This window comes from Epinephelus moara, chromosome 6, assembly GCF_006386435.1.
Source record: "Epinephelus moara isolate mb chromosome 6, YSFRI_EMoa_1.0, whole genome shotgun sequence".
Classification (NCBI taxonomy): Eukaryota; Metazoa; Chordata; class Actinopteri; order Perciformes; family Serranidae; genus Epinephelus; species Epinephelus moara.
Genome location: NC_065511.1, coordinates 28,265,103 through 28,292,282, shown reverse-complemented (window position 1 = coordinate 28,292,282; position 27,180 = coordinate 28,265,103). Strand labels below are relative to the sequence as shown.

The 27,180-nt window shown below is 40.7% G+C and overlaps 1 protein-coding gene across 1 annotated transcript in view; it reads left to right on the top strand.

Moving 5' to 3' along the window:
* Nucleotides 1–27,180, top strand: part of tmem145 (transmembrane protein 145) — a 63,375-nt gene that overhangs the window by 12,284 nt on the left and 23,911 nt on the right. Inside the window, 4 exon segments of the mRNA XM_050047809.1 lie at nucleotides 8,378–8,452; nucleotides 9,614–9,691; nucleotides 13,641–13,727; nucleotides 14,399–14,500. Of these exon segments, the coding sequence (XP_049903766.1) occupies nucleotides 8,378–8,452; nucleotides 9,614–9,691; nucleotides 13,641–13,727; nucleotides 14,399–14,500 (342 nt within the window).

The following is a 27,180-nucleotide window of genomic DNA, read 5'->3' as shown; positions in this document are numbered from 1 at the left end:
CTGACAGGGCCGTAGTCACCATATACATTGAGGGGGACATGTGTCCCCTCCAATGCCCAAAATGTCCCCCCAATATATAACTGAAACTGAAAAACAACAACAGACTTTGTTTACTGCAAACGAAGTGGCAAATCTTATCTTGGAGGACATCATTGCACTTGGTTGACTATTTTTCTATGATCTTAGATGTAAATATTGCATGTTTCTTTCAGTTAAAACAATTTTTGACTTGTGAATGAGTCAATGGAATTTGCAATTATGTCCGCCTGGCACAAACCACATGTTTTGGACAGCTGTGAAGTGACAGAATGTCCCACCATCATGGTTCTTATATTGCCAGATTCCAGAGAGTCTCCCCTCTTCATATATGGCGGAATATGTCTTCTTCCAACTTGCTGTGGTGAGATACATGTAAAAATGTAAGAATTTAGTAACACAGATTTGTTTTTCTCATTGATATAAAAATTAATACAAAATACAGGCACATAGAAGGACATGGAATGTTGGCAAATCTGGTTAGCCCAGATTGTCCTGAAAAAAACCCAAGATATAGCACGTGTATGTAGCCTTTAGAGTGACTGTGAAATGAGCTTAAAAGTAAAGGCAGTAAAAATACCCCAAAAATGCCTAGGGCCCTTAGGGTTAAGGGTCATTCTGATTGTTAGTAATATAAATTCTGTAATACCGTGATACTGTGAAACTGCGATATTTTCTGAGACAGTTATTGTATCGTGAAAATTGCATGCTGTTGCAACCCTAAGTGTTAAACCTGCCCCCACATGCAGGAGTGATTTCAATAGCATATGGGGTATAGGAAGCATTTTATTATTATTTTTTTGTTGTTGTTTTTTTGTGGTGAAGTGAGTTTATTTCTCATTATTTTTAGTGACAGACATGAAGCGTTAGGCAGTTAAATTAGTGTTGTCACATTTAAGTCCACATTTAAATCACTTTATCTTTCTGGTTAGTTCAGTTATCGGAAGCATTTTTTTAATTCTTTATTTTACATTTCTGTGTGAACATAGAGCATTTTTTTTAAACATGATTTAAAAATGACATCATGACATTATAACCATGTGTCTTAAGTTCTTCTTGTGTCAGCGGATGTGCTAAATATCTTCCGGTGTCGCAAAATAAAGCTCACACACTTCGGCACTGCTGCTGGAAAGAATCCAAGGCAAAACACTGTGTCCTCTTTGGTGTGTGTGAAGCTCAATAATTGACTCATATTGCAAGACGGAAGTAAAACTAATTACCTGCTTTGAACACCATTGTTCAGGCTCAGCCGTATGATACAACTGCTGTGTTTGTTAGGAAGTTTGAAGGATGTGTGAACGGAAGCATGACGAAATAAAAGTGTTTGTGTGTGTTCGAATGGACGGCTTGGCCTTTTGATGTTTCTATGGCAGCTGCAAACTAAGGCATGCTGTGGTTGCTATGACAATAATAATGGGGGGTGGGGGGATTGACATTTGGGGTGTGTGTGTGTGTGTGTGTGTGTGTGNTTTGGGTGTGTGTGTGTGTGTGTGTGTGTGTGTGTGTGTGTGTGTGTGGGTATGCCTGTTGGTTTCAGAGCAGTCATGTTGTAAAAGTGTGTGACAGATGCTCGTGTCCAACAAGGGGGTCTTTCACAGTCGTACCCTGTGGCGCCTTAAATGATACCCCCCACCATCCCAGCCGGGCCACCCCTCTCTCCTCTCTCCAGGGATTCATCTCTGGGTCAGTGCTCCCCTCTGCTGCCCTGGTTGTCATGGCCACAGCCTTGAGCGTCACCCGGGACAACACACCGAGGTGGGGGAGTGAGTCTCGGGCTTCAGTGACTTTTGGAGTTTGCCATGAATTATAACCCAGAGGCTCCGGGGGATGAAGCTGCCTGGCAGCGGCTGAAATATGGCTGCGGTTTTGTTTGCTGTGATATATGGAGGCAGCAGGGCTAGCCACGCTACACTGCTCTGGTTGCACTTTATTTCTCAGCACAGAAATTACTGTGCTTGTTTATGTAGGGAGAACGCAGGGCAGAGGTAATTACAGTATAATGGTGCACCGGGAGTTTCGCTGGTTGGGTGGAGATCAAGGGTTCATAACAACCAACCTTAAGGCCTGCTTTAATAAAGAAGAAGAGAACTGTGCACTAGTCCCCGAAGAAGCTGAAATGTGAAACATATTCTAGTGTGCAGTTGGCTGAGGTGAAACTTTTGTGTGAAAGCAGTTGTTTTGGATCTGCTTGTTTAACATTTGAAAAGTAAGATTGATTTTAGAGGAAATTAACATCACCTGAAGCAGAACTTGGAGATCCAACAATACAGTGTAATATCATTTCCTGATATGAGAGACTGTATCTTCTGGGATTTTGGTATTTGTATACTATGAGATTGTGATTTCCTGGTCTTTAAAGCTACATTGCTGAAGAATAATTAAACTGGCTGTTCTGTGAAGTGACAAATGAATACCTGTTGTGTCATCATATCCTGAAAACTTATCTTATTCCAATAAGGATTGGATGTTGTAGCAAAGCACGAGTATAAGGCTGAATCTCGAAGCTCAGTACTTTGAGTACTGACCAGATTGTATCTGTGGCACAGAATATCAGCAACAATCAAGCTTTGAAAGTTGGCGTGTTTACTTTTTCTTTGACCACGTGATTCCTGATCTAAATCAGAATAGTCCTGCATCTAATGACTGTTTTCATTGCCAGTTAAGCTGCTGTATTTTTCCTAATTTACTGTAATTGTTTGGTCTGTACAATGTCACAAGATAATGAAAAATGCCCATCACCATTTCCAATTGCCCAATTTGAAGTTATTTTGTCTAACCAACAGTCTGTAGTCACTTTGCTATGCAGCTATGTGTCCAAAACAAATTTCCTGTAGGGACAATAAAGTTTATCTAATCTTAGAATTTAAGACAAGATAAGCAGCCAATGAACTCATTTGAGAAGCTGGAACCATACGGGGAATATTTGGTGTTGTAGCTTGAAAAAATGGCTTGAATTATAAATCAGTTATCACAACAGTTGTTTTTGTTAGTTGACTAAGTTGTTTTTGACTGACTGTTTCAGCTCTAGCGGGAAGTTGGCATCGAATAGGCTACTTGGTTAGCCTTTCCCACTGCACAAAAAACCCACTAACACTCGGTAACATCTGGCTTTTGTACGTAATAGGAAAGGTTACAATCGGCATTCAGACCTGGGTCGAATGACTCTGCAGTAGTCCCAAGCTCGCTCAAACATCAGTCCAAGTGAGTCTGCACTGAGTATGAAAGAGAGACTGAGTAAGTAAGAGATATAAAAAGAAGTAACCACTGTAACATTTTCACTGGCCTCCATGCTGCTTTTTGCTGTTTACTAACCTGTTTTCCAGTCTGTGGCATCAAATGTGACACACCAGTAAAAAAAGAAAACAGAAAGGCACGCTCATCTGCTGCAGAGCTGTGTACATGGCTCTAGTTTACTGAAAATGGGAAAGGAGTCTATTGTTTATTTTTATCAGGTTTTTCTGTTTTTTTTAAAAACCTGCGTACATGCGCTAATTTTGGTAAGGAAAAAGGTATTAGTATTGTTTATTTCAATATGATATTTCCTCATCTACAATAGATAGAAAGCAGATTCATTCTGTATCGGGGCATCAAAAGTGATTTTAGATTGTTCTGTGGAAGGTTTTGTTTGGCTGCTTGTGTTTGGACCTTCTACACTGTTACACTTTTGTTGAAAGGAGGATATTGTGCAAACCCATGCTCGTTTTTAAACTAGGTTATAGGAGAAATGTTTTGGTAATGGTACCAAAACTCAGGTGATGTTTTAGCACCTGCACTGGAAGAAAATATGCATCAAGTATTGACAAAATTGTGTCTGTAGCATCAAAAGTGGTGAAATATTCAGGTTAACTAAATTGATGTGTATTGTATTTAGGCAAAGTTCTTGTATGGCTGTTTGTGTGGATAACATTAAACTCTGATTAATTTACAATTGTAGAAGGTTGGTATTATTTAATTTGGGCTGCAACTAATGATATTTGCATTATACTGAATGTGGTGGTGAAGAGGGAGCTGAGCCAGAAGGCAAAGCTTTTGATTTACTGGTCCATCTATGTCCCTTCACCTATGGTCATGAGCTCTGGGTAGTGACCGAAAGAATGAAATCGCAAATACAAGCAGCTGAAATTATTTTCTTCCGTGTGGTGGCTGGGCTCAGCCTTAGAGATAGGGTAAGGAGCTCGGAAATCCAGAGGGAGCTCGGAGTAGAGCCGCTGCTTCTTGGCGTCGAAAGGGGTCAGTTTTAGGTGGTTCCAGCCAGTTGAGGTGCTTCCTGGGCGCCTCCCGTTAAAGGTGTTCCGGGCACGTCCCACTAGTAAGAGGCCCCAGGGTAGGCCTAGAACACGCTGGATTGTAGGATTACATATCTCATCTGGCCTGGGAATGCCTTGGGGTCCCCCAGGAGGAGCTGGAAAGCATCACTACGGAGAGGGACGTCTGGGGTGCTTTGCTTGACCTGCTGCCCTCGCGACACGGCCCCGGAGAAGCGGATGAAAATGGATGGATGTATATATAAGATGTTAGAAAATGGTAAAAAACAATATCCATCACAATTTCCTAGCGCTCAAGTTGACATATTGTTTGTTTTGTTTGACCAACAGTGCGAAAGATGTTCAGTTTACTATCAAGGACGACCAAGAAAAGCAGCAAATATGTAACTTTAAAAAGCTGGAAGAAGAGATTCTGGCTTAGTTCCCTCAAACAATTAATCTGTTAGATTGTTGCTGATTAAAAAGCAGATTTTGTAGAAAAACATATTTATAGTCCTCTAATATTTCATTTTACAATATATTATTAACATATTGGAGAAGAATATTGTTGTAACAGTCGTGTCTAGACTAATGTGTATTTATCTGTAGAAAGCCTAAAAATGATACAGTATTTTACTTTGTCAATATCACCCAGCTGTAATCTCAGTCTAATCACTTACTGCTTTAGTCTCTCAGTCATTTTGTTAACCATGCACTTGGTTAATGGGGCCCTCTATTGATTAAAAGGCATTTACCACAAATCTGTAGTATTCTAAATTTGAGTCCAGCCTCGGTCTGTCTCTCGCGCCATTCGTCTAAATAAAACATCTCTCATTTGTTGTACTAATTTTACAAGACTAGCTGTTACTTATTCTTAAAGATCTGATGTCTCCTTCTGGTTCAGAGCTCTTCATTTAGCCTGTCTGCCTCGGTAGGACGTACTTACACCGGGCAGTGCTCCAGATAAGGGGAAGAGTGTGTAAACATCATATAAGTGATGTGGTGTTAGTGCTGTGTTCAGCAATGTGATCCATATCTACAAAATGTGTCTGCTCACAGCTGTATAGGAAATATATATATATATTTATATATAGACCACCACTGACTGATCTGCCACGCCGATGCTGCTGCAGTGCTTTATGTAAGCTCAGTGAAGTACACCATCAGCACTATTATCTGGTCTCATGCTGCCAAGCTTATGGCTGAATAATATTAAGAATGGATAGGTTTTTTCGCCTCTTCTCCACCTCTCTCTCCCTCATTAATGTGCTCAGCAGCCCCTTGATGCCCTCTCTGTTTACCCTCTCTAGAAGTTTACCCTCTTGGCGCCACCACCCTCCTCTCCACTTTGCTTCTTTTTCTCTTATAGCTAAACCTTTTTTTTTTAACTCCTCCTCAATCTCTTCTTTAACTTTTTGTAAGCTCTGCCCTTCTGTTTCAACTCCTCTTCCCCCTCCTCCTCTCTTTCTCTTCTTTTATTGCCCCGTTAATGCCCTCTCTCCAACTTTTATTTCCTTTCTTCTCTTCCCTACGGCTCCCCTTCCCTCCTCTACCTCTTCTTTCCTCTGTGTGCTTCTACACAACCTCCCTTTTAGCCACGCTAGCTTTCGAGATTTTATTATCGTTCTGTTGGTCTTTCTGTTTACCACTTTGGTCCAGGCTGAAATATCTCAACATCTGTGTGGATGGATTAATGTTTAGTTTTGGTACAGATAACCGTGGTGCCCAGAGAATGAATCCCTTTCTCCCCTGACTTTTCCTTTAGCGTTAACAGCAGGTCATGGTTTCACTTATCCTGTGCAATATCTCAACATCTATAAGATGGATTGGCACAAATGTTTACACAGACATTCATGGTTCTCAGACAATAAATGCTACTGAGTTTGGTAGTCCCCGGACTTTTCCTCCAGGGCAGCAAGAGGCAGCTGTTTGTGGTTTTGAGTAAAATGTCTTTGTCAGCTGTTGGATGGATTGCCATGAAATCTGGTACTGACATACACTGCTCAGGATGAGTCAATATAGCTTTTGTCATCTGTTGACTTTTCACCTCACAACATCATCAAGGTCTGGTTTTACAAAGCGAGACTTTTGACTATGGTTTTGATCAAAGTAATTAGCAGGCTTGTGCACCCTGGGGTCCTTGCCTTTGGGAGAATATTCATCAGGAAGAGAGTGGGCGAAAGCTCCACAGACGGACATAGTAGTGGCTTCAGCAACTGGAATTCAGCCGGCTCAAACCCCAGCTCCTGGCCTCACAGCAGACTGGGCCTAATCTGTGTAACAGCAGCAACAGAAAGTTTGCTGATTCAGTGGGGAGTTTACACCGGGCTGGCTGAATTTGAGTTGCTATTCAAGCAGCTGAAGGTCCATGTTCTTGGACTGTCAACCATTTTCTGCTTTTTCGTTTTAGCTTTGTTTTTCTTGAAAAGGATATGATGTCACATAATCGATTAACACAATAAAGGCAGCAATTTATTTCCACCTCCGCATTTGAATTATATTGAGTCGGGCATTACAAAAGTCAATTAAAATAAATGTAAGAAAAAAAATGTGATACTTGAGTGAATACATTTTTTTTCTCACCCCTACTAATTTGCCATGAACTCTGGGTAAATTAAGGCTTCTTTTAAACTAAAAATAATGGACTTCACAGCACTTGTATAGCGCCTTTCTGGTCTTCTGACCGCTCAAAGTGCTTTTAAACTACTGAGTTTTCACACATTCTCACACACCGCTGGCCGAGACTACCATACAAGGTGCCACTTTCTACTCAGTAACCATTCACATGCTTTCACACACCAATGGAACAGCCATTGGGAGCATTTTGGGGTTTAGTATCTTGCTCAAGGATACTTGGACATGCAGACTGGAGGAGCCACTGGACTGAGGCGCCAGTCTTCTGATTAGTGGACGACCTGCTCTACCTCTAAGCCACAGCCGCCCCTAAAACATGGCTAACTGAACAAACACCGGTTCAGGAGGTAGAGCAGGTTTTCCATTAATCACAAGGTTGGTGGTTTAATCCACTGCTCCTCATGTCCTCATGTTGAAGTGTCATTAAGCAAGACACTGAACCCCAAGTTGCTCTGAGAGGGCAGGCCAGCACCTTGCATGGCAGCTTGGCCACCACTAGTGTATGAATGTGTGTGTGTGTGTGTGTGTGTGTGTGTGTGTGTGTGTGTGAATGAGAGGCAAATTGTGAAGTGCTTTGTCCGGTAAGGTAGAATGGCGCTATATAAATGCAGTCCCTTCCCTTCAACTCCATCAGAAAATATTACAAAGACATTTTCCGTGGGAAATTCAGCAAAGACTGTAACTGTGACAAAAGCTTCCAGACAGTAGCATGAAATCTCAAAGCAGCGCCGACCTAATGCAGAGCTGAGATGCTTAATGTAGCAGAGCTCGTACGTCTGCCAACTTTTCAGTCATCATGCTCACAACTCAAAATGACTGACAATCTCCTCGCGGCTGTATATTTCTAACGCTCTCTAGAAAGTCTTTCCTTTCTCATATTTTTACTTTATATCATTATTAAACCATAAATTATTACCCATGATTTGCTCCTTTTTGTCATTTGGTGCCAAGGGTCAGCAGGTGTCACTGATTGTTACCATGGAAACGTGGTACTCAGTTCTGAGTGAGCCATGTGAGCACAGAGCTGCTAGTGTGGCTGTAGAGTCTTGAACTTGTGTCTTCCTTGCTTTATCCATGTTCATTTTTTTTGTTTCGCCTTTAACCCTGGGTGAAACAATGGTGCAGTGGTTAGCATTGTCGTCTCACAATGCCAACTGGTTCGAGGAGATCAGCTCCTGGTTTGAACCCGGGATGGGGGAGCCCTTCTGTGTGGAGTTTGCATGCTCTCCCAGTGTCAGTGTGGGTTTTCTCTGGGTACTCCAGCTTCCTCCCACATTCCAAAGACATGCAGGTTAATTGGTGGCTCTAAATTGTAAAATATGAGTGTGAATGGTTGTCTGTCTCTGTTTGTCGGCCCTGTGGTAGTCTGGTGACCTGTCCAGGGTGTACCCCATCTCTCACCCAGTGTCAATGAATAGTTGAATGAACCTTTAACCCCTCTCTCTTCTGTTTCTTGACTTCAGGACTGGGTTTTCCTCACGCGCTTCTGCTTTCTTACCGACTTTGGACGTCTGGACTTCCGGTTCCGCTATCCAAAGGTGAGACGACGTAAGACCTTTGCACACCAAGTCCAAATGTTTTTGTGTGCGTATTTTCATCCGTCACCTGATAAAAATTGTTAAGCACAAAAACATATCATGATGCATTTTATTCTTTTCAATGCAATAATTCGCAATACACGACTAAATGGAGAGACACATTGCTCCCTTGCTTCTCTGCACTTGAGTTACCTCCCTGACTGTCGCCACTCTCTGCCAGCATCTTGCATTTGGCACTGCGGCTACGTGAAGGAACTGAGCTGTCCTTCTCTGTCTCCACGCTGTCGCTCTTTGTCTGTATCTGTGTGCTGTCCTCATCCTGTATTACATCCTCCTCCTCATCCTCATCATCCACCTGAGTATTACAATCTGACCTGTTGAAAGTGGGCTATTTGAGTTGTGAAATGAAACCGTGTGCCAAATTCCTCTCTCTTGTTGCGGATGTAGATGTATGTCCCAAAGGTTTCCTCTCATTGTCTTCACCACCTTTTGATCAAACAACTTTCTAGGCTTTTGATGGATGCGAGAAAATGCGCAAAACTTTAATGACTGAATGAATTTTGGAGTCAGTGTGAAAACATGATAGACACAAGGGGAGGTCTTATTTATTTTTAAGCATGCAACAGTTTTGGACAAAAAATCCGGACTCAGTGTGCTAAGACCTTCACTGTACTGTAGCTGTATGTGAGACTGTTTGTGTCTGTATCTTGCATTTGTTTTACATCTTTTATTTCCAATCAGTTTTACCACATTGCTTCAGCTTGCCCACGCTTTCTTCTCTGGCAGCCCAAGTGTTTTACTCTTCTTTCTTCATCCTTTCTTTCTCTGCTTTAGTATCTATTTCTCTCTCCTTCCCTCTTTCCTTCCTCTTACCTCATCTCAACTGATGCCATCGCTCTTTCTTTCCCCTCTCCTCCTTCCTCCGGCTGTTCCTGCTTTACCCTCCTCGTCCTCTTTTTTTTCTGTCCCCTCCTCCTCCTTTCTTCTCTCCCCCGCTCTATCTTTCTTTGCGTCTGTTTTGTTCTTCCGCTCTGTCTTCTTTTACCCATGCCTGGCTTTGCTGTTGTAGCCTGCAGACTTTGGAAACAGTTTTTGTCGTATAAATCTCAAACCATCTCGCTGCCTCCTCTCTGATCTATGCTCCCTCTCTCCTTTGTGCAGTCTCGCTGCTGTCAGAACATATTGCTCTACTTTGATGACAGTTCTCAGTGGCCAGCTGTGTACAAGAGGCACGAAAAGGTGAGACATTGACACCCTCCGCATCATGTCTTATGACAAGCCATTATTAAAGAGAAACACACCTCCATCAACCAATTTGCATGTCAGTTATTTGTAATGAAAAAGCCCTGTGACTCCAATTTTGATAATTTTCACATTTCAACTTGAACTAAAGGATCACGCGCTGCTCATGCTGCTCAGAATAAAACAAAGCTGTCTTTCTCAGCCCTTGAAGGGGTTTTCATTCACGGTCAGCGATATATTATTGATGATACATGCAGTGATCAAGGATGGTACAATCCATACTTGTGAACGCAAAGTGAGACACCAGAGACCTCTGCCCAAACTGAAGCTGCTGCACAGAAAATAATAGCAGGAGGATTTTCTGTAGATGGATTTCTGTTTTCTTGTACTTGGCCCAGCACTCAAACACATTAGCTCGTGAATTGAACAGTGATTAAAAGGGTAAAGTGCATTGTATCAACCTTGATTTGAGGATATTTACATCCATATTGCGTGAACATTTTAGGAATTACAGCCTTGTTTTTGTACTGCTGCACTGTTCAAAATTAGGGGAGCCGATGTTTACCTGTAAAACTGAAAATCAGCACTTCAGCCTTGTAGTCATTGTTATATTTCAAATCCAATTACGTAAGTACAAAGCCAAAACAACAGAAAGTGCATCTCTTTCCACGTACTTAACAGACTACACTGTATGCATTTAGAGTAATTCCTCATAAACTTATTCTCCCGTCCACGTTCTGCGCAGCGTACATTAAACACCTGGTTGACTCCATAATTTGGAGCCTTAGGTCTGAGATCTCTGGCTTTTAGAGATAGTGGATTCATGAAATATGGGCCTCGGCTATAGGAGTAGCGTGCATGAATCCTTAATCTGTGTTGTAGTCGTCTGTATATGCCACAGTCAGCTGGTACTCTAAAGATATAACATGATATAGTATATAACGCTGACATTAAATGGCTTTCACAACCAATGAATAATGTATAATGCAACCATTTACTGTAGGCAGACGTTGGTACTGCCTGCTAACCCATTTTAAAGCTTAACCAGCTCAGTGTACGGCATCTGTTGGTTTCTGTGTTATCAAAGTAAGGTGAGCCTCTGAGTAAAAACTGTTATTAGGGTTATCAGGTGTGCTGTGCACTGTATGAGGAAGCTCATGCTAAGATGGTCTAGCACCAAATACCTTGCATTTCTATTAGGAGTGTAAGAAAAGTGCGACACACTGGAGTATAGTATAATATTTTTTGTGATACTGTATCACTTCTCAAAACCACAAAATTTTTAATTGTGTACATTTAAGTTTATTAATTTGTTTACCGAAAGAACACTGCAAAGCACCTCTTTTTTTTTTTGGTCAGTCAAATCAGATTTGGCTGTTCAATATGGATATTTGAATATTTTCTTTCCAGATAGAGTTTGAGAGTTTTAGTGGAGCTCTGTGGGATGTTCAGGGTGACAGAGACAATCATGTTATATAGAAACAAGCCAAGTTAGCCCTCCGAGCTAATGACTGCTAACTATGCTAAAGACGGATTGTGAATGTGATGATATCCAACCTAAGCCAGAGAATATTTTGCATTAAGTTGCTGTGAGCTGCAAATTCGCCACTTCTAAGCAGATGGTAGAAAATAACGTTCTCTTGAAGCTTGACCGGGCAGAGCCTTTCCTGCTCCTGACAGCTGCTTCCGTCTCACTCAAACTCACCCTGGGTCTGGGTCTGCAGCTGCCTGTACTGGAGAGTCTGCAGCTAAATCTGGTGACCAAAACATCCCCAGAAGTACACTGTACACTGAGTGGAAAAAAAATGGACTGCTTGATTGAGGGGTTGCCAACTGATGATTTGAATCTTCGACTTTCAAGTGCAGCCCTAATCTTTGTGACACAGGCAATTTCCTTTTCTCAGATTGCACAAAAAGTCGTGCCATAATGTTGGATGTTACAGGGACTGTGACAAATACAAATACACATCACATTGATCACTAAAAAATCAATCTTTTTGATGCATATGTTGGCATGTTCTTTATATTGTGACATTTTTCCTGAAATCTGACTTTTAAAAAACTCAATATATATTACCTTGCTTAAAGTATCACACTATATTGAATTGTAAGCCCTGTCTTGTGATGCACATCATATCACCAGATTCTTGCTGATACACAGCCCTAATTTCTAAGCCCAGGTAGTCATTTGTTGGTGTTCTTCTTCCTGCTTTTGATACACAGATGTGTCATTATGTTGAGATATTTCCAGCACAGCTACAAACAGCCCAACATTTCTCAGCTCTCAGACAGATTTTGGTGTCAGTTTCCCAGAATCAAAAAGTACAGCCTTCATTCTGCACTCACCAGTATTCAGCAGTCACACAAACAGAAATCCATCAAAGAAGGAACAAAAAAATATAAATTTTAATTCCTCTTACAGCAGCCTCGGTAGACCAGAAGGCAAAGCAGCCACAATTTCAATTACATTTTGATTAAACACACCTTGTATATTCTGCACTGGCAAAACAGTCTCTTATGTTTTCACTGATGCTCTGTTGTTACATAAAGGAATACCTCGCCCACAAAATGATCATTTGTATATCAATTACCTGCTTTGTGTTACATTAAAATTCAAAGAAACCCTACTCTTTCCGAAAACCTGTATGGTGAACGAATAATCCAAAAATTCTTGATGAATAAGGGTAAACGGGGACGGTGTTTAATGATCAACAAACTGTGTCAAAATACAAACTCTCACACAACTCATGCAGTATAATCCAAGTCTCATTTAACCAGTCGGATGCTCAGTTCTTCCCAAACACACGCAGTATCATTAAAATATCACATTATATAACACTTCCACATATGAGTAGCACAACGTGGAAAGCACATGCGATTGAACTCAGCTTGTGCAGTCCATTGAGTTGCTGAGGCACGCTACTCATCTGTGCATGAGACTGTTCATGCAGAAGTGTTTTAAGTAATGAGGCTCTAGTGAAAATGCATGTGTTTGGCAGGTAATGAGCATACAACTGGATAAATGAGACTTGGATTATCCTCCTGAGACCAAAACTTTTGTTTCTCCTAGCTATTTGGGATCAGTAGGACCCGATAAGTATAAAAAAAATAAATATTGTCAACAATAATTAAGTCCCAATGTCCTTAAATGAGACAACAATGAAGTCCCAGTGTCCTCAAACGAGTACTTCCTAATTAACAGAGTCTTAGCTTGTTACTGTTGCTAAAATTGGTCAATTTTGTTGCCTTACCAAACTACAAACATTATTAATCATAAATAAATAAGTTTCAACCATAATATGTGATGAGATTTTGGACCTTGTCCACTTTGGTGTGGGGATTGGCTGCAGACTGACTTGGCAGAGATGGCAGCCATCTTGTTTTTACATGGATTGGGGTGTTGTGCTCTTACTACCGCTAGATGGCACAAAAAGTGTCCACGAATGAGGACAACAGGTCTAAGTTAAGTAGAATGAAGTTTAAGGTCAAGTAAACCAAAATGTGATGTCCTCATATGAAGACACAGGGTCTCAGGAACAGATGTTTTAATGTAGTTTTGCTGCTGTTAAACATGGACCCCTTTTACTGCAATTCATCAAGAAGTTTCTTGGTTTTTGGAATATTCGTTCACCAAGGAGGCATGCGAGAAAAACAAAGTTTGCTTCATGAATTCATCATAACATGGGATGAGTAGCTGAAACACAAACATTTTGTGGTGGAGGGTTTCCTTTAATATGCATACAGCTGAATGTATATAACCCACAGCAACATGCATCAAGTTTGGGCACTTTTTCCTGAGCTTTGTTGAATAATACTTCGTGAAATCTGCAGGAAGTACAGTATAAAAAGATGAGAGACTGTGTAGATTCAACAGAAACTTCAGCTTGGGCAATGTTGAATGTTTTAAACCTTCCTATTTGAATGTAATTGTGTTGTCTTCCGTCAGAACTGCTACCAAAAGGAGGCGGTGCTGAGGCCCGAGAACAACCAGGTCATCAACCTCACAACACGCTACACCTGGTCAGGCTGTGTGGTAAGAGCTAACACACACACTCACACACACAAATATATACAGTACACACACTTGTTCTGAGCAGCATCCTTGTCTTAGGAGAATATAATGCTAAAGCTAACCTCTGAGCTTTCTGATATACATGCGTGAGTGTCACTTTTTTATCACCAGAAAGTCAAACTTATTTTCATCTTTCCCATCGGGTAGTCTTTGTAATGCAAAAAAGAAAGGGAGCAGAAACATGTAAAAGAGGTAAACAAATGGAAACAGAGAGAGGCACTGACGCTAATGGCCTGTAATGTGTTTTTGTAACATTTCACTGATTCACACATTCCCACTGTTCATGATGCATCTCAGTCGAGCAGAAAGGGTCTAAAAGATCTTTCTCTCCTGTAACACCTTTTAAAAATAATATTCACTTTTTTTTTTTTTCAATAAGCAACACAACATGTTTGTTTATCACATTAAGAAGTGTGATTGCCAGCGTGACTCTGTTGTTGTGGTGGTTAGTGGATCTTGTTGCCACATTTCAGGCTATATTGGGGTGTGAAATATGTTTGTATCTTGATATATCAGACTCCCACTCTGAAGTGATAATTCAGAGCGTCTCTGAGGTAAAAACGCGCCACCTTTGTGGATAACAACATCCTCTGTGCACACCTCCATGCATTTCCTCTATCTCTCCCTCTCAGGTGGAAGGAGACGGGAATGAGGAGGTTCTGAGCTGCGTGGGCGGCCGTAGTTTCCGCTCGGTGAGGGAGAGATGGTGGTACATCGCTCTCAGCAAGTGTGGGGTAAGCACTGACCTCTGACTCCCCCTCTGACCCTGACGGCTCTTACTCTCTATAGGGGCAGGTGCACTACCTGGCGGTTGCCATGGCAACACACCGCCTTCATCATGCAGACAGACTCGGGGGACTCACATGCAAACATACCCGTGCAGTCATTTGTTTGTTTTCTGCTGCTCCTTTGATAAACAAATGTCATCACTGCCATCATCATCTAGCCATTAAAAATATACATCAAAAGAATATGTATAAAGGTCTGAGATATCTATACATTTATTGACATGTGGTTGTTAAATGCACCAGGAGGACCTATTTTAACAATTTAAATCACAGTTTTAAGTTTTTGCAGTCAAGCCAAACAACTCAATGAATAGATTTCAGGTGCAAGGAGCAGCAGCAGCATCAGATATTAAAATGAGAAAGCTCAGGTGAAAATATAACCAGCACACCCTGAGGAAGGCTCTGTGAAACTTTTTTGTGCTGTCTCTCGCCATAAATTTTAAATCAACTTGAGCATAATTTCTGTCCCAGTATGTGCTTTCCCCATTTGAGCATTTTGCACCAGGCTACATTTTAAATTCCAGAAGTAAAGTAATCTAAGTTAAGCAGGCAGAAAACTGCAAGGAAATTTAACCCTATGATGCACAGTAATATTCAAAATAACATAGATAGATGCCATAGAGAGATACCATCAATAAATAGATAGAATCCACTGATAAATACCATAGATAGATAGATAGATACCATAGATACCATAGATAGCATCAATAGATAGATAGCATCCACTGATAAATACCATTGATAGATACCATAGATACAATAGATAGAAAGACACCCTAGATAGACAGATGCCATGGATGGATGGATGGATATATACCATACATACCATAGATAGAAAGATACCATAGATGGATAGATACCATAGATAGAAAGATGGATACCATAGATTTAAAGATAGATGCCATAGATAGACAGATAGATGCCGTAGATAGGAATATAGATAGAAAGATTGATGCCATAGATTGAAAGATTGATGCCATAGATAGAAAGATAGATGCTATAGATAGAACGATAGATGCCATAGATAGAGAGATAGATAGAAGGATAGATGCTATAGATAGAAAGATAGATGCCACAGAGAGATAGCTAGAAAGATAGATTCCATAGATAAAAAGATAGATAGAGAGATAGATGCCATTGATAGAAAGTTAGATGGACAGATAGATGCCATAGATACAGAGATAGATAGAAAGATAGATGATCGATAGAAAGTAAGATAGACAGATAGATGCCATAGATAGAAAGATAGATGCCGTAGATAGGAATATAGATAGAAAGATTGATGCCATAGATCGAAAGATTGATGCCATAGATAGAAAGATAGATGCTATAGATAGAACGATAGATGCCATAGATAGATAGGTAGAAGGATAGATGCTATAGATAGAAAGATAGATGCCACAGAGAGATAGCTAGAAAGATAGATTCCATAAATAAAAAGATAGATAGAGAGATAGATGCCATTGATAGAAAGTTAGATGGACAGATAGATGCCATAGATAGACAGATAGATGCCATAGATAGGAATATAGATAGAAAGATTGATGCCACAGATTGAAAGATTGATGCCATAGACAGAAAGATAGATGCTATAGATAGAATGATAGATGCCATAGATAGAGAGATAGATAGAAGGATAGATGCTATAGATAGAAAGATAGATGCCACAGAGAGATAGCTAGAAAGATAGATTCCATAGATAGAAAGATAGATAGAGAGATAGATGCCATTGATAGAAAGTTAGATGGACAGATAGATGCCATAGATACAGAGATAGATAGAAAGATAGATGATCGATAGAAAGAAAGATAGACAGATAGATGCCATAGATAGACAGATAGATGCCGTGGAAAGATAGATTCCATAGATAAAAAGATAGATAGAGAGATACATGCCATTGATAGAAAGTTAGATGGAAAGATAGATGCCATAGATACAGAGATAGATAGAAAGATAGATGATCGATAGAAAGTAAGATAGACAGATAGATGCCATAGATAGAAAGATAGATGCCGTAGATAGGAATATAGATAGAAAGATTGATGCCATAGATCGAAAGATTGATGCCATAGACAGAAAGATAGATGCTATAGATAGAATGATAGATGCCATAGATAGAGAGATAGATGGAAGGATAGATGCTATAGATAGAAAGATAGATGCCACAGAGAGATAGCTAGAAAGATAGATTCCATAGATAAAAAGATAGATAGAGAGATAGATGCCATTGATAGAAAGTTAGATGGACAGATAGATGCCATAGATACAGAGATAGATAGAAAGATAGATGATTGATAGAAAGTAAGATAGACAGATAGATGCTATAGATAGAAAGATAGATGCCGTAGTTAGGAATATAGATAGAAAGATTGATGCCATAGACAGAAAGATAGATGCTATAGATAGAACGATAGATGCCATAGATAGAGAGATAGATAGAAGGAGAGATGCTATAGATAGAAAGATAGATGCCACAGAGAGATAGCTAGAAAGATAGATTCCATAGATAAAAAGATAGATAGAGATACATGCCATTGATAGAAAGTTAGATGGACAGATAGATGCCATAGATACAGAGATAGATAGAAAGATAGATGATCGATAGAAAGTAAGATAGACAGATAGATGCCATAGATAGAAAGATAGATGCCGTAGATAGGAATATAGATAGAAAGATTGATGCCATAGACAGAAAGATAGATGCTATAGATAGAACGATAGATGCCATAGATAGAGAGATAGATAGAAGGATAGATGCTATAGATAGAAAGATAGATGCCACAGAGAGATAGCTAGAAAGATAGATTCCATAGATAAAAAGATAGATGGAGAGATAGATGCCATTGATAGAAAGTTAGATGGACAGATAGATGCCATAGATACAGAGATAGATAGAAAGATAGATGATAGATAGAAAGTAAGATAGACAGATAGATGCCATAGATAGAAAGATAGATACTGTAGATAGGAATATAGATAGAAAGATTGATGCCATAGATAGGAATATAGATAGAAAGATTGATGCCATAGACTGAAAGATTGATGCCATAGATAGAAAGATAGATGCTATAGATAGAACGATAGATGCCACAGATGAAGAGATAGATAGAAGGATAGATGCTATAAATAGAAAGATAGATGCCACAGAGAGATAGCTAGAAAGATAGATTCCATAGATAAAAAGATAGCTAGAGAGATAGATGCCATTGATAGAAAGTTAGATGGACAGATAGATGCCATAGATACAGAGATAGATAGAAAGAGAGATGCCACAGATAGATGCCATAGATAGAAAGATAGATTCCATAGATAGAAAGATACCATAGATAGAAAGATAGATAGAAATATAGATGCCATAGATAGAAAGATAGATAGAAATATAGATGCCATAGATACAGTAGAAAGATAGATGCCATAGATAGAAAGATAGATTCCATAGAAAGACAGATACCATAGATAGAAAGATAGATAGAAATATAGATGCCATAGATAGAAAGATAGATAGAAATATAGATTCCATAGATACAGTAGAAAGATAGATGCCATAGATAGAAAGATAGATTCCATAGATAAAAGGAGAGATAGAAAGAGAGATGCCATAGATAGATAAATAGGTTCTATAGATTGGAAGATAGATTCCATGGATAAATAGATTCCAAAAATAGACAGATAGGTACCATAAAAACCTACCATAGATATATACAATAGATAAGATACCATAGATTGAAAGACTAATACCATAGATAGGTAGATTCCAAAAATAGAATGGTAGATACCATAAATACTTACCACTGATAGACTGATACTCTCATAAAGGTAATATTGAAAATGTTTGTTCTACTAATGATAATCAAACGTTGTTGTATGTTGCAGACCTTTAGACCCAATCCCAAATGTAACATACATGACAATAATAATTGCTGTCCAGAATGCCCCTCACACCCACTTGCCCTCCTCTCCTCATATGTCACAGCTGATTCTTAATCTGTGCATCTCTCTCTTTGAATTGCCTCTGGACACCATGCAGTGCGTTATCTCTCTCCCATGCCACAGTTGTACAACAAAGTGCAGAGACTCTTAATATATGACTCTCTGCTTAAACTGTGCTAAACATGCCTTAACAAGGGCTCCACTGTAGTCTATTGATTAGCTAGCTTCAGGGACTTTTAAGTATTGTGTTGTTTTATAATGGGACTCTGTGTTGTGCTAATGGTGCGCCGGGAGAAAAAGAGCACAGCGTTGGCTGCGGTGTGCTGTTTGTTGTTGTGAGTCTGGACTGGGGCACTTGTTGAAGAAATCATGAGCTTGTATAATGATAGCTCTGCTTGGTGGTGATACATCCTCCTACGCAGAGGTCTTCAGTCAAGGACAAAACCCAGGAAATAGGTGTATTGTTTTTTCTGTGTGCAACATACTCATGTTTTTTAAAGTGCGATTTCTGCTGAATGTGTATCACTGGATGTTTGCCTGCCTATCAGTGTCACACTCTGGGTTGCATCAGTGTCACGCTCCTGGTCATGAGTCTGTGAGTGTTGGAGTGTGTTAGAGAGATTTTTTTTTTGGTGGGTTTGTTTTTGTGCTGTTGGTTGAAGAGGGATATGATTAAAACGGATGCTTCCCGCACAGTGTGGTTTAGTGTCACGCCAGCGTCTACTGATAGACACGCTCCCTAATGCTGTTGGACTAAAGTGTAAAAGCTCGTCTCCACTCCGGGGGACATATGCACGCCGCACCCCACAGCCAATTTCCACCCCTCGTCTCTCACCGCTCGCCTCCTCACTTCCCTTACACTTTCACACCTCTCCGTCTTTCTTCCTTTGTCGCTCACAATCATTGGCTGCGTCCTGCTCTCTTTCAACTCTGTCACCAAGCTGTGACGCGCTCCACGCCATTTCATATCCATTTACCTCTCCGTCTCCTGCTTCTCTCCATCGGCCTATCTCTAATTGTGTTTTTCCTCTCCATCTTGCCATCTCGCTGGTCTCATTTCTCCTTCGCCTCTTGCTCATTCCATGCATTTTCCCGTGCGCCCTCACTTTTATGTGCTGCTGCTTATTCTCCTCTCTTTGTCCCTGTTGTGCTCTCATCCAGCTCTCCTTTCATGTACTTTCCATCTCAGTCTTTACCTGTGCTGAAGTGGGTCTAAATCTATATCAGCTCATAAGCCCCTCAAAACCTCAGGATGTCTACTCTCAATTCCCAGATGTAGTCTTGCCTGCGCGAAATGATAAAATGTGAGGTTGATCGTTATTTAACATTTCCAGGCAATTTCACTTGTTTAATTATAGCAGGAAACCTCAAGGCCGCAAATAATCATTATTTCATCAGGGAGAGTAAAAAAAAAGACAATCATTATAAATAAAATTCAGGTCATCGCAAATTACAGACCAGAGGACCTCTGGCAGTCAGTTTTTTCCGACAAGTAAATTGCCAGAGTAACCAAAGATCACTAATAATAACAAGCTTGAATGGTAATTTTTCGTCTGCAGATATCTTTGCATGAATCATATTTATCATCTCAAAAACCTGCATCAACAATGTACGTCACACTGTACAATCCAACTCTGCTTGCGTGTGTGTAGGGGTGTACTGTACAGTTGCAAAGTTTTCTCAAGACAACACTTATTTCTGTGTTATTGCCTTTCATGAAACTGTTTTGATGAGTTACAGTAATATCACTCGTTAATTGGAGCTAATTATACCATTAATTGGAAATAAACAGAAGACAGAACAGCTCAATAACATGGCTTCATTGCTTGCCATCGACCCCGGCAACTGTTGTCTGAGAGTTAGTTTTATGAGGCGTTTATCCTCGCGGTTTTCAGAGAGAAGCGGAGAAATGGAAAAAACTTGAATGCCTGCAATCAGCCTTCGCTTTATTATGCCGAGCAGAGCTGCTGCTAATGAAACAAAATTACCTCAGTGGGGAACCAAGGAAGCGCTGAAATTAGACTGGCCAGGTGACTCATCTTTATAGACCAAACAATGCAGAAACACACCCACATCTACCGCAGCTCTTCCAAAATTGTAGAACTGTATGTCTCACAAAGACTTCAGACACAGTCGCATGCAGAAGACGGATCCTATCACTCTGCGCCAGATGGGGAGTCAGTTTGGACTTGAAACATTGCACTTCTTTAATGTGATAAACAAGGAACAATAACGGGAGTATTTGACAGTGTTTGGAGTCTTTCGGGAGAGATGCTCACTTTTATAGGAAATGAACAAACCTGATGATTTGTAGATTGTGTTGCTCACAGTTTGAACACGGAGTGCAATACTTAAGGGTGTGATTCTCCCACAATATTATTTGTGTGTCAAGAAACTCTTTGTCAAGGCTGAAACTAACAATTATTTTCATCATCGACCACAGTTGCTTTTAATCTGGTGATTATTTTCTCGATTCGTTTATTAATTAAGGGAAATCTTATCGCCACAGCACACAATGATATTTTAGACTGACTATTGATTTCTTACAACAGTTTTGGGAAAGCCTTCACAAAGCGAAGAAAGAGTTTTTGAGTTTGAGGTTTGAGAATTTGACTGGCCCCGACACAGAGCCCTGACCTCGACCCTATCAAACAATCTCAGCATGAGTCGGAGCGCCAACCTTGAGCCAGGCCTTATAAGCACAAGTGCCACGACCTCACTTAGCGCTTTTGTGGCTGAATGGGAGCAAATCCCTGCAGCCAGGTACCGAAATCTTTTGGAAAGCCTTCCCAGAGGAGAGGAGGCTGTTATAGCAGCATATTAAAGGGACACTTGGCTCATTTGGCTTTGGAGGAGCTTTGTCAAGTCTGAGAAAGAAAGCCTGCTTTACAATGTGGAAGCATGGAGTGTAAAAGACATTGGCATCTGCCAGGCAGGAGAGGTCTAATGAAAATATGTCATAAGTCGCATTATAGGAGAAGCAGAAAACAATATTTTTGTGAGATACTAAGTGTCAGGATAATGTGTATTTGACCTTTCTTTTTAAAAGCTGCCTTATGTGAGCCACACAAATTTATGACAGGGATAGTTTGGATTTTGTGAAATGGGGTTGACTGAGTTACTCTCCCATCGTCAGTGTAATACCTTCAGCAGGTGTTGACTCAAGTCACAAGACCTGGACTCAGGTCAGACCCAGGCCAATCAAAAGTTGCACAAAGGGCAACAGTAGTTTAGTCCATGGGGACTTGGGTTGGGAACTGGAGGGTTGCTGGTTCAAATATGGAGCGAGGACTGGTGGACCTGCCAGTTCATCTCCTGGGCACTGTGGAGGTGCCCTCGAGCAAGGCACTGAGCCCCCAACTGCTCGGAGTGCCTGTCCAAGCGCAGCCCCACGTGCCCTGACATCTCTCCATTTAATGCATGTAGAGGTCCTGTTTGTGCATGTGTGTATTTTGGGCATGTGTGTATGACAACAGAGTGAAATTAAATTAAATTCCCCCTAGAGGAGTAGTATTAGTATTTCTTCTTCTTCTTTTTCTTCAAAGAAGGGAAAGTCAAGGCTAATATGAACATAGTTAGCAAGCTAATGTTGACTCTTGGATTGAACCTGGGGTAGGGGGTCCACATTTTGGGGTGGTGGAGCCCTTCTTTGTGGAGTTAGCATGTTCTCCCCGGGTCAACGTGGGTTTTCTCCGGGTACTCCGGCTTCCTCCCACAGTCCAAAGACATGCAGGTTAACTGGTGACTCTAAATTGTCCGTAGGTGTGAATGTGAGTGTGAATGGTTGTCTGTCTCTATGTGTCAGCCCTGTGATAGTCTGGCGACTTGTCCAGGGTGTAGCCCGCCTCTTGCCCAGTGTCAGCTAGGATAGACTCCAGCCCCCCTGCGACCCCCAACAGGATAAGTGGTTACAGAAAATGAATGAATGAAATGAATTAGTTTAAGAGTCCAGTATGACTTGTTTAGCATTCAACTCAAACTTTAGGACTTGCAGCTTGTCAGTCTTGACTTGGGACTTACTTTGGACTTGAGTGCAAAGACTTGAGACTCAAAAACAATGACTTAATCTCACCTCTGACCTTAAATAGATGGCGGCCCAGTGTGCCTCCAGTTTGGAGAGGCAGAGTACTTTGTGGATGGGGATTAGCAGCAAAATGAATTATAGCCACCTAATCAAAAGCTCACTGGAAAAAAAAAATCAATATCAGTTTAAGTGGACGCTACATTGACAATACTTTCACTGCTTTACCTGGCCGTCAGACAGCCCTTTCCTTTGGCGCTAGATTTTCTCACCCATAGAACTTCCATGTTCCTACGCATGTAGTGCTGTGTGAGGCTGCAGGTCAGCTGTTTGGGTCAGACTTTCAGCAGTTTATAAAAGAGACAATAAATATGACAAAATAAAAAATAAGTGGTCGTGACGGTGACGATGAAATGCCATTTACTGTGGAGACGAGAGGAACCAGAGTATACAGAGGAACTTCTGCAGAGGGAGACTGAATGGGTTTAAAGAGAGAGATGCGTCTGAGTGACATTGACTGTGGGTTTCACACTGACTATGGATAAGTACCTCATACAACCCAAAGTATCACTTTACTGCCCTATAGTTTTGGAATGACATGTCCAACAATCACATATGAGCATAATGTTCAGCTATCTATATACACTTTTTGTCCAGAGAAAAGATCCACACTGTCAGAAGACTCCCAGAATTCCCTTTTAAATGCAGTTATCTGCAGCTCAGAGGGGCACAAAATGTACAAGGCTGCACAGGTGTTATGGTTAGAGCACATTCAGTGTGTGATATATCAGTGCAGTATATCAGAAGTAGATGCCTTTTTACACCTGAAACCAACAAGCAACCCCAAAATCATCCTGTGACTCCTTGTCAGTCCCACCGAGAGATAATCCCCGCTGTGTGAAGTGCTGCCTCTCCCCTCATCTCTTCCCTCTCCCCCCTGCATACATCTCTCTTCCCCTCTTTGCATGTGCTCCCTTCTCTTCAGTCTACCTTTCTCCCTACCTGTGTTTTTAACTTTCTCCCCCTCTACATCTATCACTCTCTTTATCTCTGTCTCCTTGCTCTTTGTGTCTGTATTGATTTTGTGGCAGTGCACGCTCCATGCTTCTCGCCCTTTTTGATAGAGGGAGTGAGATGGAGTCTCAGGCTGCCAAATGAAATCAAAGTCTTTTTCTCCCCCCTCCCTCCCTCACTCACTCTTTTCCCTCGCTCCACCGCAACAAGCGCGAACTCCATCGGCTTTGAACTTGTGTGTGTGAAATGAGCTCTCTGTGCTCTGATTGTCAACCCATCTCGCCCCCCCCTCTTGTTCCCCATCGCACTTTTTTTCTCACCTCCCCAAATTCACTTTCAGTTTGACACTTTTTTATTTGTGTGACTGCAAAAAAATGAACATCATTCCAGCAGGGGTTTAACACTCAGGTACGTTTATTCTCTCCAAGGTAATTCTTCTTCACTGCATGTTTACACACCTAGATATTATCTTGCTGTGCTGCCTTTCATAACATCGCACCTTAGAACAAATATGTCTGATCGACATATAATTATAATGAGTCAAACAAATAATTTATAAGTGCGTCACACTATTAAAGATTAAAAAAGAGAGGACTCTGCATTAAAGCAGAGAAAACTGTTGCTATGGCTATCATCCATCCATCCATCCATCCTTCCTTCCTGTTAATCTGGGTCATCTGCTCATTGGCGGCACAGAAGGCAGAGCAGCCTAGATTCCTTTTTTCATTTCTCCACTACCTCCCTCCACACACACCTGGGGGATCCCGAGGCACTTCCAGGCCGGCTGGGGGACCGACTGACTATATGGCACAATTTCACCGAGCAGCTAAACCGACATTGTGTCCGTCCCCAAGGAGGATCTGGATGTTTTCCTCCTCTTGTACCAGGAATGGTTGGAAGAAATCTGGCCTCTGCTTCAGTAGGCAGGAATTTCACGTTTGAACACAGTCGCATCAAACGGAATCACAGAGTCGCATGCGGCACCTTTGTCGTCGTGTTCGCTCTCGTGACGTTCTGGTGTGAAGAATTGACATCAGTGGGAAATGACTGCAGCAGATAAAAATGAGTCAGTTATCTTAAAAAAGCAAAACTGTCTCATGATCATCAGCAAGCAGCTAAGATGTTTTTCATCAGTTTTATGGATGTGTTGCACGGTGTCCAAGTGAAATCAGGATGTTGACTTTGTGACTGAACAGACTAAACATCCTTTGGGATTTTAATTTTCCTAATTTGGTGGTGAAGTCCAGATTTTTGTTTTCCTGGTCTTAAAGGCTGCATTGCTGTGATCGTATTTGATCCCTCTGAGCGCTGAGCTTCTACGTGCTTAGTCAGTGTATCAACATTGTTAATAAGACAGGGTGTTGATCTTCAGTACTCTTTTGGTACCAAATGAAAAGCAGCAAGTATCAGTTAGTCTGGTGCTCTATTTATTATATAAATAGATCCAGATTTATCACAATTTAAAAAAAAAAAAATTCAAGCAAAGTTCTTGTGCAGCTGTCTCGACAACATTTAACTTTTGAGAACTTTGGCTACTTTTGGTAAAAGACAGTAAAGGGAGTTCATTATGTTGCTTTACATGTCGATAGATGAAGTGAGCTAATGAAAACAAGTTTAATTTTGGTATTGGTTCCAGACTCGGCTATTGTATTGTCAAATGGTAAATGGACTGCACTTGTGTAGCGCCTTTCTAGTCTTCTGATCACTCAAAGCGCTTTTACACTACATGTCACATTCACTCATTCATACATTGGTTGCAGAGGCTACCATACATGGTGCCGCCTGCTACTCAGTAACCATTCACACACACTCACAAACCGATGGTACAGCCATCGGGTGCAAACTGGGGTCCAGTATCTTGCCCAAGGTCACTTCAACATGCAGGCTGGAGGAGCCAGGGATCAAACCTCTCATCTTCCGATTAATGGACGACCTGCTCTACCTTTTGAGCCACTGAATTTTTTTGGCACTTGTACCAAAAACATTCTGTCATCTACTCTGAAAGAGAACCAATGGTTTTCCAACAGATTAATGCAAAGAGAAGGGAGTGCCATTATGAGACCGAAAACTATCAAATATGCATTTCTCCATTTTGGTTTATGATTTTTTTATGTGTCATATGTTCAATGGAATGTAAGGACCGTTGCAGGTAAAAATAAAAAAACGTAGCCATGGGAGGGGGGTAATATTCCAAGAAAACAAATCAGAATTTCTGAGATAAAATTGTAAATTTAAGAGAAAAACAAAATCTGAGATGAAAGTGGCAAAAAAAAAAAAAAATATACAAGAAAAACATCAGCAGCTTTATACTATACATCCTAAAAACAAGGGATGGACCTATTTAGAATTATTTCAGTCAAATCATATTTGGTTGTTCAATACAATTATCCATCTATGCATTGCTCTTTTCTTTTTTTACATATAGAGTTTAAGAGTTTAAACAGGGTTCAGGAGGACATTCATCGTGACAGTGACATTCACGTAATATAGTAGACAAGCTAACTATGCTAACGACGGATCGTAAATGTGCAACAACATTTTTGCCGAAATTAGATATCAAACAAAAACCAGAGACTGTACTGTATTAAGTTGCTCTGAGCTGCAAATTCACCACTTCTAAGCAGAAGGCAGATGATAGTGTTAAGTCAGCGTGTTAGGGTGCAAAGCTTGTCTCCTCCCTCAGGCAGGCTGCCTCTGTGTCTGCAGCGGCCTGTACCGAAGAGCAGCATGAAAGTGAGGAACGCTCACTCTAAAGCTTAATCTGAAGAAGTGCACTGCACATTGACTAACATACACACACACACACACACACACACACACACACACACCCCAATTGGTGGAATTTGAGTTGACTGAGGGGTCCCCGACTGAAGATTTGAATCTCCAACTTTCAGGGGGCAGCTCTACTAAAAACTGAAAATAATAAGTCGTCTAAGTCTGAAAATGAGAAGCCAACGTTGACTCACATGGGACATGAAGCCTTGTGTCCTATGTCAAAGTCCTGTATTTTTTGACCTTCTATCCACCATGACTTCCTCCAGGACTTTGCCACTCTTTATACTATGTCACATGCCCTTTTTGCTTCTCAAAGAATATCACTTTTTTTCTTGTAAATTTGTGAGTTTTTCCAAGGAAATTTACCAATTTACTCTCAGAGAATATCTGATTTCCTTATAGAAATAGTTCTCATTTCAAAGGGAGGAAAATAATACAAACCATAGGATGAGGTAAACCACTACCAGGACAATTTATTTGTTTTGATTACTGAAAATTGTGCTTATTTTCTATTTACCCTGGATTGTGACATCGTGGCGGAGAGGCAAAGTGGTTTGGTGGGTTGTTACCTTTACTTGATATATGCTACTGGAGAGTCTTGGTTTCAGTATTCATTGATTTAGCATTCTAGAGAGGAAATACAGCAGGTGTGGCTGCACGAAAAATTTTGGAAATGTTATGATGGACTAGATGGGATCTGTTTCTATGTGAGAATGTACTGCATCTCTGTGGACAATAAGTGAAAATAAAAGTTCTCTTTTGTAAATATGCTATGAATGTGTCAGGGTTCATCCTCAAAACATTAGCACATTTTATGTATAGAAACCAAGATGTTGTGGTATTTGATTCTGTCAGTGTCCCTGCACCAGTTTGATTTCTTACATTT